The sequence below is a fragment of the Pseudophryne corroboree genome, chromosome 4 (genome assembly GCF_028390025.1).
Source record: "Pseudophryne corroboree isolate aPseCor3 chromosome 4, aPseCor3.hap2, whole genome shotgun sequence".
NCBI classification, from domain to species: Eukaryota; Metazoa; Chordata; class Amphibia; order Anura; family Myobatrachidae; genus Pseudophryne; species Pseudophryne corroboree.
In genome coordinates, this window is record NC_086447.1 from 901,878,742 (window position 1) to 901,892,119 (window position 13,378).

At 47.8% G+C, this 13,378-nt stretch overlaps 1 protein-coding gene across 11 annotated transcripts in view; it reads left to right on the forward strand.

Moving 5' to 3' along the window:
- The window catches only part of CLIP4 (CAP-Gly domain containing linker protein family member 4), a 176,222-nt gene that overhangs the window by 84,632 nt on the left and 78,212 nt on the right, over positions 1-13,378 (forward strand). For all 11 annotated transcript variants that reach the window (XM_063918918.1, XM_063918922.1, XM_063918923.1 and 8 more), the window contains one exon: positions 318-536. In XM_063918918.1, the coding sequence (XP_063774988.1) occupies positions 318-536 (219 nt within the window). The remainder of the gene's footprint in view (positions 1-317; positions 537-13,378) is intronic.

The following is a 13,378-nucleotide window of genomic DNA, read 5'->3' on the forward strand; positions in this document are numbered from 1 at the left end:
ATGTTGCTAAAAACATACTGTACATCAATCACAATACAGCAATGCACAGTTAAAAAAAAAAAAAAAAAAGTTCCATTCCATACGAAACTTCCTTGTATAAACCACAGACCAGTAATCTTGTACTCTGAATGCCTACCTAGTTTACAGCACACAAGTTTTCTATTTATGGATCTGAACAAAGTTCCATTAATTATGGTGTTTCTGTATGATATGTAGAGATACTGTCTGGGAAATGTTAGTCTGCAGCAGTCACCGTCCCCATGTCCCCCCGGCTGCACGCTCAGCTGAGAATCACCAAGCTCTGTATTCACGTGCAGGACGACAGAGGGCGCATTCCAGCAGACGTGGTTCCTGACCCTGTAGACATGCCTCTGGAGATGGCTGATGCAGCCGCAGTTGCCAAGGAAATCAGGCAGATCCTGCTGGACGCCATGCCGCTGTCGTGTGATCTCTCGCAGGACTCCCTCCCCGACTGTGACAGTGTACCGGGAAATGCGCTGAAGCCGGGAGACAGAGTGCTGATAGCCGGACAGAAGGTACGGAAAAGAAACCACGTTATTGGAAGTCATCGGTTTGTCAGGGATTGCTAGTGCAATGATAGTGCTTCCAAAAGCTGCTGGTTGTGTAATGCCATTCCTGTTCTCTGATATATAAAGTTCCGTATTCATTTAGTAAGTGTTAAAAATGTAAATGTCTGTTTGAAGCTCATCTTACTCTCTGTAGACAGTGCATCTGCTGGTGGTGATACAGGACAAAAAGCTGAAACGGCAAAGCGTGTGTTTGCAAACGCATCATGGTTGCCCTGGAGACTACCGGGCGTTTACTCAGCTCCGGCACCAGATTGTTAAAAATTGATACTGACTGTGGGGAGATGTATCAAACCTTGGAGAGAGATAAAGTGCCAGCCAATCAACTGCTCCTTACCGCATTGTTGCAGGCTGTGTTTTGAAAAAGAAGCCGATTGGGTGCTTTTTCTCTCTTCACCATATCCCTCTCCAAGCTTTGATACATCTCCCCCTTCATCTTGCAGTTGTGAGCAAAGGCAAAGGGGCATGTAGTCGCTTACACCTGGTTAGTACTTCTAGTTGTATTAAGTGGGTAATAAACCTGGGTAATACTTGTAGATATTTATCGGCGCCCAGTAATGCGTTTTATTAGCGGCTTTAAAAATGTAATGGTGTGACACTTATCACCGTGATATTTATTTAGGTAGGAATATTCATTGCAGACATTTTTTGGGAGTAACGTTTGCAAAAGGCTGTAAAACACTTTTGTTGCCGGAGAAAATGTCGGGTTCCTGAAGGCCTTGCTTTTATTTTATAGTTTCCCCTGGTAATTCTGTAACCCTATGCACAGACCTGTCTGTAACTGATTTCCTTAGCATAAGCAAAATGTGGTAAAAGCCTGAACATCTGTTATTGCTTGGCAGATCCTTCATCCCTAAGGTGTGAACAATTACAGTGCAGCTCCAGTCTCATCATGAGCAAAGGGAACCGGGGCAAAAGACATTGGTCCACTGTACCGGTCACTGACGTGTCTGGGGTGCGAGCAGGATGTGACCGCATTGTTCAAATAACATCAAAAAATAGTTCTAGAAGCTCTGCATTCACAACTAAGGGAATTTAATCATGATTAAAGCACCGTGGCTGGACTTTGGGTTCACTTTTTATGCATGAATACCAAAGTCGTTTTATTCACGAAAAGCTGGTGCAGCTGATCTTACTCCTCTCTGCCCAGTGGGGGGAGTATTTTGGCAAATTCCCCCAGACCCAAGGGTGATCTATTGGACTGATATCCACAGACCATTGTATTCACGTTTGTGGAACCAGCTTCAGGTGACGTGCGCTTTGTGCCGTTTTATACTGCTGGTAGTGGCCACTAGAAGACTTACAGGCTGTGGCCATAATGGCATGCTAGTGGTTGCACCATTCCACCAGGCTGTGGCATTTAAAGTTGCTCAGTCGGTATTAAAGGGCCAAGGGAACATTCCCCAGACCATTACACCATTACCACCTACATGTAACAAGGATGGACCCAATCCTGACCCTAATCCCTGACACTGCCAGCAGACATTGACTCCCTCATACCTCCCAACTGTCCCGATTCGAGAGTCCCGCGGGTGGTGGGGAAGGTTGGGGGAGCCTTTGAACGTGGGAAAATTTGGGGGAGCCATTGATCAATGCTGCTCTGCTTTGCAAAGCAGTGGGTGATCCCTGAATAGATGCAGGTAGGTGAGCAGGCGAGGGGGGGGGGGGTAGGTGAGCAGGGGAGGGGGGGGGGCTGCCCAGCTGCCTGGGGAGCACTGGGCACACCCCCAAAATACAGAAATCAGTCTTGCGCCATGAGGCCACACCCTCCACTTGCAGCCACACCCCCTTTTCAGTCACACGCGAGGGTCCCGTTTTCCTGTCACCAAAAGCTGGGAGGTATGCTCACTAGAGCAGGTAATGTGTTTCCAGTATACAACTGTCCAGTGTCGTCGTGTCCGTGCATATGGTTATTTGAGTTATCGTTTCCATGTTGTCAGTATGAACCAGTCTGACCATTCTCATTTAAAAAAATAAATAAAAAAGTAAGTCACTTTATATCTGGACCAAACCATGCAAGGGGTCAAATGCATGTTTTATGTTTGTATGCAGGGTAAATACTGTTTGCTTTTGCATGTAGCTCACAAATGCTGGAGGCAGCTCTGTTATTACACAGCAATTTAGATTTCAGCCAGGACCCGCCCTACCCAAATGTAACTTTCACTGCAATGTCACATCTGCCCCCGTGCAGTGCAACTAGCTGCATAGTCACATGTGTTTTGTTTTATTTTGCTCCCAATTCAGAATCCGCACCTGGATGTTTTGGGTTTGTCCGCCATTTCCTGTAAACTCCCAAGACTGTTGTTCTTGAAAATTCCCAGGAGATCCGCAGCAGCAGCAATCATTTCATAGTCATTTAGCTCAGTCTGCTACGCCATTCTTGTGTTTTGTTCGGAGAACAACTGTACCTCTTGACCGTGTCTACATTCTCTTATGCATTGAGTTGCTGCCACATGATTGGCTGATTTAGATGTTTGCATTAAAAAGCAGGTGTACCTAACAAGTTGTCCACTGAGTGCATGTGTGTAAATATAATAGAAATATATTCTCCATTCAAATGCATGACACTCAAGGACACATGGGGGGTCATTCCGAGTTGATCGCACTTAGCAACTTTTTGCTGCTGGTGCGATCAACTAGACGCCGCCTATGGGGGAGTGTATTTTAGCATAGCAGGGCTGTGATCGCTTGTGCAACCCTGTGTGCTTAAAATGTTTTACTCAAAACAAGAGTAGCACTAGACCTACTTACCCTGTGCGACGGATCCAGCGATGAAGGTCCCGGTCCTGACGTCAGACATCCGCCCTCCGTTCGCCTGGACACGTCCGCGTTCTTCTTACCACTCCCCAAAAATGTCTGGAAACGGTGAGTATCCGCCACGGAACGCCTCCCGCCTGTCCACCTTCTTGCGATCACCGCTGCGATCACATTTGTCGCTGGCGGCGTCGTTGCCCGGCGACGATCGTCACCAGGCAACGATGCGCCTGCGCAATGCTTCCGCCGCGCATGCGCATTTCCGACCTGTTCGCACCACAGCGAAGAACCGCTGCGTGCGAACGGGTCGCAGTGACCCCCATGGACTGTTGTGAAGATCCCCAAAATAATACAATTTATTTTGCTCTTCTGGTGCATTCATTAGCCTGTGCTAGCTGTGAGTGATGTGCTTTCTCAATCTTGCAGCAATTAAGATGTCACACAGATTATAGCCGGCTATTTCTGGTATTTATGACATGCAGGAACACAGCAGATGATACATAATTTGTTGCGGCAATTAGAGCTGATGATGATTGAAATCAGAATAATTAGTCCAGTAAACGCTGCACAAAGGATTGTTCTGTTTTGCATGGTGTTATGCTGGATGATCACCAGGGGGCGCTCTTGTCTGTAATTTCTATTATGTGACGTGTGCTGACACAGGATTGTACAGTCTGTCTTCTGAGGACTTTTAGCACCCTCCAGCCCACTGTGACCTCTAGTTTTTGAATCATTTTGTAACAAAAGTGGACGTTTGCTTGTAAACCTATATTAGTGACACGTACTGCTTCTATCCCCGTGGGATACTTGGACATTACTGGTTTTGCTATTTTTTATGTATACAGTATATTTTGTTTTCTTTCTCTAACATTTATTTATTATTACCAGTTATTTATATAGCGCACACATATTCCGCAGTGCTTTACAGAGTATATTTGGCCATTCACATCAGTCCCTGCCCCAGTGGAGCTTATTCCCTACCACATGTACACACACACAGTCACACTAGGGTTAATTTTGTTAGGAGCCAATTAACCTGTCAGTATAGTTTTGAATTGTGGGTGGAAACCGGAGTACCCAGAGGAAACCCACGCAAGTACGGGGAGAATATACAAACTCCACACAGATAAGGCCATGGTGGGAATGGAACCCATGACCTCAGTGCTGTGAAGCAGTAATGCTAACCATTACACCATCCGTACTGCCATACGTACTTACATCCATACGGGATACTGGGGTTCACTTAATACGATGGGGTGTAGATGGGGTCCAAAGGAGCCGGTGCACTTTAAATTTCTTCAACTGGGTGTGCTGAATCCTCCCCTCTATGCCCCCTCCTACAGCCAGTTTAGAAAAATGTACCCTCAGGAGAGGATGCACGTTCTGGTGCTCCAGAGGATTTTTTTCTTCAGTTTATTTTAAACTTTGTTATTTTCGGTATACTGTTTGGGCAACAGTATACCTGCACCATGGGAGTTGGGGGGGGGGGGGGGGGGGGGGCGGTTACCGGTCTCTTAAGGCATCAGAGCCACTTCCCTGCTGCAGGACCACCATCCTGAGAGGTTGTTGGTACCACAGGGCATTGTGCCTTGGCGAACGCAATTGCAGCACGCCGCACACACCTAACATAGCCCGAAGGGGAGAAGAGTGGTGAGTGGTGAAATCTTGTTGCGGCGCAATCGCAGGGGCGGCATATGGAACCCTCCTGGGGGGGAGCCGCTATAGCCCCCCTGTGTACACCAGTCTGGCAGCGGTGGTGATGTTTTACACTAAATAGGAGACATTGCCAGTATAAATAACTACATAGCTCCGGCGCCATCACTACCCTTCGGCCTGTACACAGCTCCAAGGGTTTTCACAAAAGTGATGGTGGAGATGATGTTCCAGCTCCGGGTCCAGAGGGTCAATATTGTCTCTTACCTAGATGATCTCTTCGCTTCATATAGACCACACTATTCAGCTTCTGTCACGCCGTGGGTAGAGCCTCAATTTACAGAAGTCCCACCTGGAGCCTACACAGCGGCTCCTGTTCCTGGGGATGTTTCTGGATACGGTGGCTCAGAAAGTGTTCCTCCCAGAGGACAAAGCAAGAACACTCCAGGAGATGGTCCGAATGGTTTTACGGCCTACTCTGATATCCATCCATCTTTCCATAAGATTGTTGGGGAAAATGGTAGCCTCGTACGAGGCGATCCAGTACGGAAGGTTCCATGCCAGAACTTTTCAATTGGATCTCCTGAGCAATTGGTCCGGCTCACATCTTCAGATGCACCGGATAATATGGCTGTCACCTCAGGCCAGGATTTTCCTTCTGTGGTAGCTACAGTCCTCAAACCTACTGGAAGGTCGAAGTTTCGGGATCCAGGATTGGATCGTCCTCACGACAGATGCGAGTCTGAGAGGATGGGGAGCTGTCACCCAAGGGGCTCAGTTCCAGGGCAGGTGGTCAGCCCACGAAGCCCTGCTTCCGATCAACATTCTGGAGCTTCGGGCGATCTCCAATGCTCTGCTTCAGGCCTCGCCTCTGCCCAGGGATCATGCAATCCAGGTTCACTCGGACAACTCCACGGCGGTGGCCTACATAAATCGACAAGGAGGGACAAAAAGCAGAGCCTGCATGTGGGAAGTGTCAAAGATATTCCTCTGGGCAGAAAGAAATGCAAAAGCAATATCCGTTATCTTCATTCCGGGAGTGGACAACTGGGAAGCGGACTTCCTGAGTCGTCACGATCTCCACCCAGGAGAGTGGGGTCTCCCCAACAGGTGTTTCAGCAGATCATCGACCTGTGGCGCTGCCCACAAATAGACATGATGGCTTCTCGACTCAAGAAGAAGCTTCGCTGGTATTGCTCACAAACCAGGGACCCTCAGGCGAGCGCAATAGATGCACTAACGTCGCCTTGGCCTTACCGGCTGGTCTACTGTACCTCTTTCCCCCGATTCCATTGCTCCCAAGGGTGCTAAAGCGATTCAGGAATCAAAGGGTCCAGGCAAATCTGATTGCCCCGGATTGGCCTCGGAGGGCGTGGTACACTGATCTTCTGGACATGTCTGTCGAAGACCCTTGGCCTCTCCCAATGAGTAGAGATCTTCAACAAGGACCGTTTGTCTACCTGGACTTACGGCGACTTCGTTTGATGGCATGGAGGTTGACCGGAACATCCTAGCTCACAAAGGCCTTTCCAAAAAGGTTTTCTCTTACGTCCTAGAGGATGCTGGGGACTCCGTAAGGACCATGGGAATAGACGGGCTCCGCAGGAGACATGGGCACTAAAAAGAACTTTAGACATGGGTGTGCACTTTCTCCTCCCTCTATGCCCCTCCTCCAGCCCTCAGTTTGATACTGTGCCCAGAGGAGACTGGGTGCATTACAGGGAGCTCTCCTGAGTTTCCTGAAAGAAAGAAATTTTGTTAGGTTTTTTTATTTTCAGGGAGCACTGCTGGCAACAGGCTCCCTGCATCGAGGGACTGAGGGGAGAGAAGCAGACCTACTTAACTGCTAGGCTCTGCTTCTTAGGCTACTGGACACCATTAGCTCAGAGGGAGTCTGAACGCAGGTCTCTCCTAGCTGTTCGTCCCGGAGCCGCGCCGCCGTCCTCCTCACAGAGCCGGAAGATAGAAGCCGGGTGAGTATGAGAAGAAAGAAGACTTCAGAGGCGGCAGAAGACTTCGGATCTTCACTGAGGTAACGTGCACGCCATTGCTCCCGCACAACACACACAAGGCAGGCACTGTCAGGGCGCAGGGGGGGCGCCCTGGTCTGGCAAAATCAGAACATATATGGGCTCTGCACTATATATAAGAGATCCCCCGCCAGTTTTTAAAAAAAATCACGCGGGACTGAAGCCCGCCGCTGAGAGGGCGGAGCTTGATCCTCAGCACTCACCAGCGCCATTTTCTCCACAGCACACCGCTGAGAAGCTGGCTCCCCGGACTCTCCCCTGCTGAACACGGTGACAGAGGGTTTGAAAGAAGGGGGGGCCACATAATTTGGCGCAGTGTTATATATATATATATATATATATATATATATATATATATATATATATATGTATTAAAAGCGCTATCTGGGTAAAAAAATTTCCCTGGGTCATTGGCACTGGGTGTGTGCTGGCATACTCTCTCTCTGTCTCTCCAAAGGGCCTTGTGGGGGAACTGTCTCCAGATAAGAGAATTCCCTGAGTGTGTGGTGTCGGTACGCGTGTGTCGGCATGTCTGAAGCGGAAGGCTCTTCTAGGGAGGAGGTGGAGCAAATGAGTGTGGTGTCTCCGTCGGCAACGCCGACACCTGACTGGTTGGATATGTGGAATGTTTTAAATGCAAATGTGAATTTATTGCACAAAAGGTTGGACAAAGCTGAGTCCAGGGAGTGTACAGGGAGTCAAACCCTGTCTGTCACTATGTCGCAGGGACCTTCTGGGTCTCAAAAGCGCCCACTATCCCAAATAGTAGACACTGATACCGACACGGATTCTGACTCCAGTGTCGACTACGATGATGCAAAGTTGTAGCCAAAATTGGCTAACAGTATTCATTATATGATTATTGCAATAAAAGATGTGTTGCATATCACAGATGACCCCTCTGTCCCTGACACGAGGGTGCGCATGTATAAGGAAAAGAAACCTGAGGTAACCTTTCCCCCATCTCATGAGCTGAACGAGTTGTTTGAAAAGGCTTGGGAATCTCCAGACAAAAAACTGCAGATTCCCAAAAGGATTCTTATGGCGTATCCTTTCCCGGCTAAGGACAGGATACAGTGGGAATCCTCCCCAAGGGTGGACAAAGCATTGACACGCTTATCCAAAAAGGTAGCGCTGCCGTCTCAAGATACAGCAACCCTCAAGGATCCTGCTGATCGCAAGCAGGAGACTACCTTGAAGTCAATTTACATACATTCTGGTACCTTACTCAGACCGCTATAGCGTCGGCTTGGGTTTGTAGCGCTGTAGCAGTGTGGACAGATACCTTATCTGCGGATATAGATACACTGGATAAGGAAACCATTTTATTGACCCTGGGTCATATTAAAGATGCTGTCCTATATATGAGAGATGCTCAGAGAGACATTGGCCTACTGGGTTCCAGAGTCAACGCTATGGCGATTTCTGCTAGACGAGTCTTATGGACCCGACAATGGACGGGTGATGCCGACTCGAAGAGGCATATGGAGGTTTTGCCTTACAAGGGTGAGGAATTGTTTGGGGAAGGTCTCTCGGACCTAGTTTCCACAGCTACGGCAGGTAAATCAGCTTTTTTGCCTTATGTTTCCTCACAGCCTAAGAAAATGCCACATTATCAGATGCAGTCCTTTCGGTCGCATAAACCCAAGAGAGTACGGGGATCGTCCTTTCTTGCCAGAGGTAAGGGCAGGGGGAAAAAGCTGCCAACCACAGCTAGTTCCCAGGAGCAGAAGTCCTCCCCGGCCTCTACAAAATCCACTGCATGACGCTGGGGCTCCACTGAGAGAGTCCGCCCCAGTGGGGCACGTCTTCGACTTTTCAGCCACATCTGGGTTCACTCACAGGTGGATCCCTGGGCAATAGAAATTGTTTCCCAGGGTTACAAGCTGGAATTCGAAGAGGTGCCTCCTCGCCGCTTTTTCAAATCGGCCCTACCAGCTTCTCCCCCAGAGAGGGAGATAGTTTTAAATGCAATTAAAAAATTGTGTCTTCAACAAGTGGTGGTCAAAGTTCCCCTGCTTCAGCAGTTGATGGTGTATTACTCAACCCTGTTTGTAGTCCCGAAACCGGACGGTTCGGTCAGACCCATTTTAAATTTTAAATCCTTAAACCTATACCTAAAAAGGTTAAAGTTCAAGATGGAGTCGCTCAGAGCGGTCATCGCCAGCCTGGAAGGGGGGGATTATGTGGTGTCCCTGGACATAAAGGATGCATAGCTTCATGTTCCCATATATCCATCTCATCAGGCGTACCTGAGATTTGCGGTACAGGATTGTCATTACCAATTTCAGACGTTGCCGTTTGGGCTTTCCACGGCCCCGAGGATTTTTACCAAGGTAATGGTGGAAATGATGGTGCTCCTGCGCAAGCAGGGTGTCACAATTATCCCGTACTTGGACGATCTCCTAATAAAAACGAGATCACGAGAGCAGTTGCTGAACAGCTTATCACTTTCCCTGAAGGTGTTGCAACAGCACGGCTGGATTCTCAATATCCCGAAGTCACAGTTGGTTCCAACGACTCGTTTGCCTTTCTTAGGCATGATTCTGGATACGAACCAGAAAAGGGTTTATCTTCCGATAGAAAAGGCCCAAGAACTCATGAATCTGGTCAGGGACCTATTGAAGACAAAAAGGGTGTCAGTGCATCACTGCACTCGAGTTCTGGGAAAGATGGTGGCGTCTTACGAAGCCATTCCTTTCGGCAGGTTCCATGCGAGGACTTTCCAATGGGACCTTCTGGACAAGTGGTCCGGGTCACATCTACAGATTCATCAGATGATCACCCTGTCCCCCAGGACCAGGATATCTCTCCTGTGGTGGCTGCAGAGTGCTCACCTTCTAGAGGGTCGCAGGTTCGGCATTCAGGACTGGGTTCTGGTAACCACGGACGCGAGCCTCCGAGGTTGGGGAGCAGTCACACAGGGAAGAAACTTCCAAGGTCTCTGGTCAAGCCAGGAGGCTTGTCTTCACATCAACGTCCTGGAGTTGAGGGCCATATACAACGCTCTTCGTCAAGCGGAGAATCTGCTTCGCGACCTACCGGTTCTGATTCAGTCAGACAACTTCACCGCAGTGGCTCATGTAAACCGCCAAGGCGGAACAAGGAGCAGAGTGGCAATGGCAGAAGCCACCAGGATTCTTCGCTGGGCGGAAAATCATGTAAGCGCTCTGACAGCAGTTTTCATTCCGGGAGTGGACAACTGGGAAGCAGACTTCCTCAGCAGACACTATCTCCATCCAGGAGAGTGGGGACTTCATCAGGAAGTCTTTGCAGAGATTGCAAGTCAGTGGGGACTGCCTCAGATAGACATGATGGCGTCACGCCTCAACAGGAAACTACAGAGGTATTGCGCCTGGTCAAGGGACCCTCAGGCGGTGGCAGTGGACGCCCCGGTGACACCGTGGGTGTTCCAGTCGGTCTATGTGTTTCCTCCTCTTCCTCTCATCTCCAAGGTATTGAGTATCATAAGAAGAAGAGGAGTACAGACAATTCTCATTGTTCCAGATTGGCCGCGAAGGGCCTGGTATCCGGATCTGCAGGAAATGCTCACAGAAGATCCGTGGCCTCTTCCTCTCAGAAAGGACTTGTTACAACAGGGGCCCTGTCTGTTCCAAGACTTACCGCGGCTGCGTTTGACGGCATGGCGGTTGAACGCCGGATCCTAGCGGAAAAGGGCATTCCGGATGAGGTCATTCCTACTCTGATAAAGGCTAGGAAGGACGTGACAGCAAAACATTATCACCGCATATGGCGGAAGTATGTTTCTTGGTGTGAGTCCAGGAATGCTCCTCCGGAAGAATTCCATCTGGGCCGTTTCCTTCACTTCCTACAGACTGGAGTGAATTTGGGCCTAAAATTAGGCTCCATTAAGGTTCAGATTTCGGCCCTATCCATTTTCTTTCAAAAGGAATTGGATTATCTCCCAGAAGTACAGACTTTTGTGAAGGGAGTGCTGCATATCCAGCCTCCTTTTGTACCTCCAGTGGCACCCTGGGACCTTAACGTGGTGATGCGGTTCCTTAAGTCTCACTGGTTTGAACCACTTAAAACGGTGGAATTAAAGTATCTCACTTGGAAAGTGGTCATGTTGTTGGCCTTGGCATCGGCTAGGCAAGTGTCGGAGTTGGCGGCTTTATCTCACAAAAGCCCCTATCTGATTTTCCATGTGGATAGAGCGGAATTGCGGACTTGTCCTCAATTTTTGCCCAAGGTGGTTTCATCTTTTCATATGAACCAACCTATTGTGGTGCCTGTGGCTACGTGGGACTTGGAGGACTCCGAGTCCCTTGATGTGGTCAGGGCATTGAAAATTTATGTGGCCAGAACGGCTCGGGTTCGGAAAATAGAGGCACTGTTTGTCTTGTATGCAGCCGACAAGGTTGGCGCTCCTGCTTCGAAGCAGGCTATTGCTCGCTGGATCTGTAACACGATTCAGCAGGCTCATTTGCCGTTACCAAATTCTGTAAAGGCCCATTCCACTAGGAAGGTGGGCTCTTCTTGGGCGGCTGCCCGAGGGGTCTCGGCATTACAGCTGTGCCGAGCAGCTACTTGGTCGGGTTCAAACACCTTTGCAAAGTTCTACAGGTTTGATACCCTGGCTGACGAGGACTTCATGTTTGCTCAATCGGTGCTGCAGAGTCATCCGCACTCTCCCGCCCGGTTTGGAGCTTTGGTATAATCCCCATGGTCCTTACGGAGTCCCCAGCATCCTCTAGGACGTAAGAGAAAATAAGATTTTAAACCTACCGGTAAATCTTTTTCTCCTAGTCCGTAGAGGATGCTGGGCGCCCGTCCCAGTGCGGACTACATCTGGAAGACTTGTATGTAGTTTTTGCTTACATAAGGGTTATGTTACAGTTTTGATCAGTCTTGGGCTGATGTTGTTTTGTTTCATACTGTTGACTGGTTCGTATATTCCAGGTTATACGGTGTAGATGGTGTGGGCTGGTATGAATCTTGCCCTTAGATTAACAAAAATCCTTTCCTCGTACTGCACGTCTCCTCTGGGCACAGTTTCTCTAACTGAGGTCTGGAGGAGGGGCATAGAGGGAGGAGCCAGTGCACACCCATGTCTAAAGTTCTTTTTAGTGCCCATGTCTCCTGTGGAGCCCGTCTATTCCCATGGTCCTTACGGAGTCCCCAGCATCCTCTACGGACTAGGAGAAAAAGATTTACCGGTAGGTTTAAAATCTTATTATTGCTGCCATGGTTCTGGCCAGGAATCCTTTGGAGAAGGTATGTCTTGATAATGTCGATATTATCTTAAACCATAAAGCTATACCTTTAAACACACTTTTATAATGGAGCCGCTGCGGCCGCTAGACTTAATACACACGCTACGTACTTTGTACGCTATTTGCGTACAGACTTAGCGTACAAACGCCGCGCTGGGGTATAAAGTACCCGCAGTGCGTACACACCTTATCAATACACTCTTAAACCTTATACAGTTAGGTAATGTAATACGCTTTTAAACCCTAGCAGGGAAAAGAGGACTCAACACCGATTTATAGTTAAACACTGGGCTCCGAAACCTCAGCGTATATATCTGAAAGGGGATAACAATACAATTTATACACTACAATATACAGCAGAGTAAAATAGCTACAGTCAATGTACATACGTGAGAATATTCGCTTGCGCAACCTGGTCCAGTCCTCCGCTCATCAGGTAGATAGCGTTAAGAGTCTTCCGACCGGCCAGGCAGCAACAGGCTTTTTATACACTAGACAAAAACAGAATTGGGCGCTGATATTTGAATTAAACGCTAGCTGCACATTCCTGGGGCCTGGTTTGTAAGCCTCCAATTAATTTAAAACAAGAAAAAACAATCTGGAACAGCGCTTGGCATTTAATAAAAACTTTTTTTATTTTATTGTCTATAAAATTAAATAAAAAATAAAAGATAATAAATCAAAAATAATAATATATATATGAAATTGCGGGAATTATGCAATTATACAGTTACCGGCCGGATTTCTTATAATATACATTCAATCCATAAAACAATTAATATGTATATAATACACAACTGTTGCACACAGCAAGAAATTTTAAAATAATTATATATTTAGGCACAACAGAATAAACTCCACTAATAGGAATGACTTTTTATGTTGACAGATATAACTTAGCAGGCGTCCCTGCGCTGTATAGTGCCACTTGTATTATCCGTTTAATTTGTTTGGACAAAACTTGTATAATTTATCCTTCCTTTAAGAAGCAAAAATGAAACAACAGTCTCTGTGTGGAATATACGGCAATTCTGATGTAAAACTGTCCATGTATCAGCACAGCGGCATGATAAGAAAACTGTTATATGAACGTGGTAATTTGAGACTCCCTTTAACA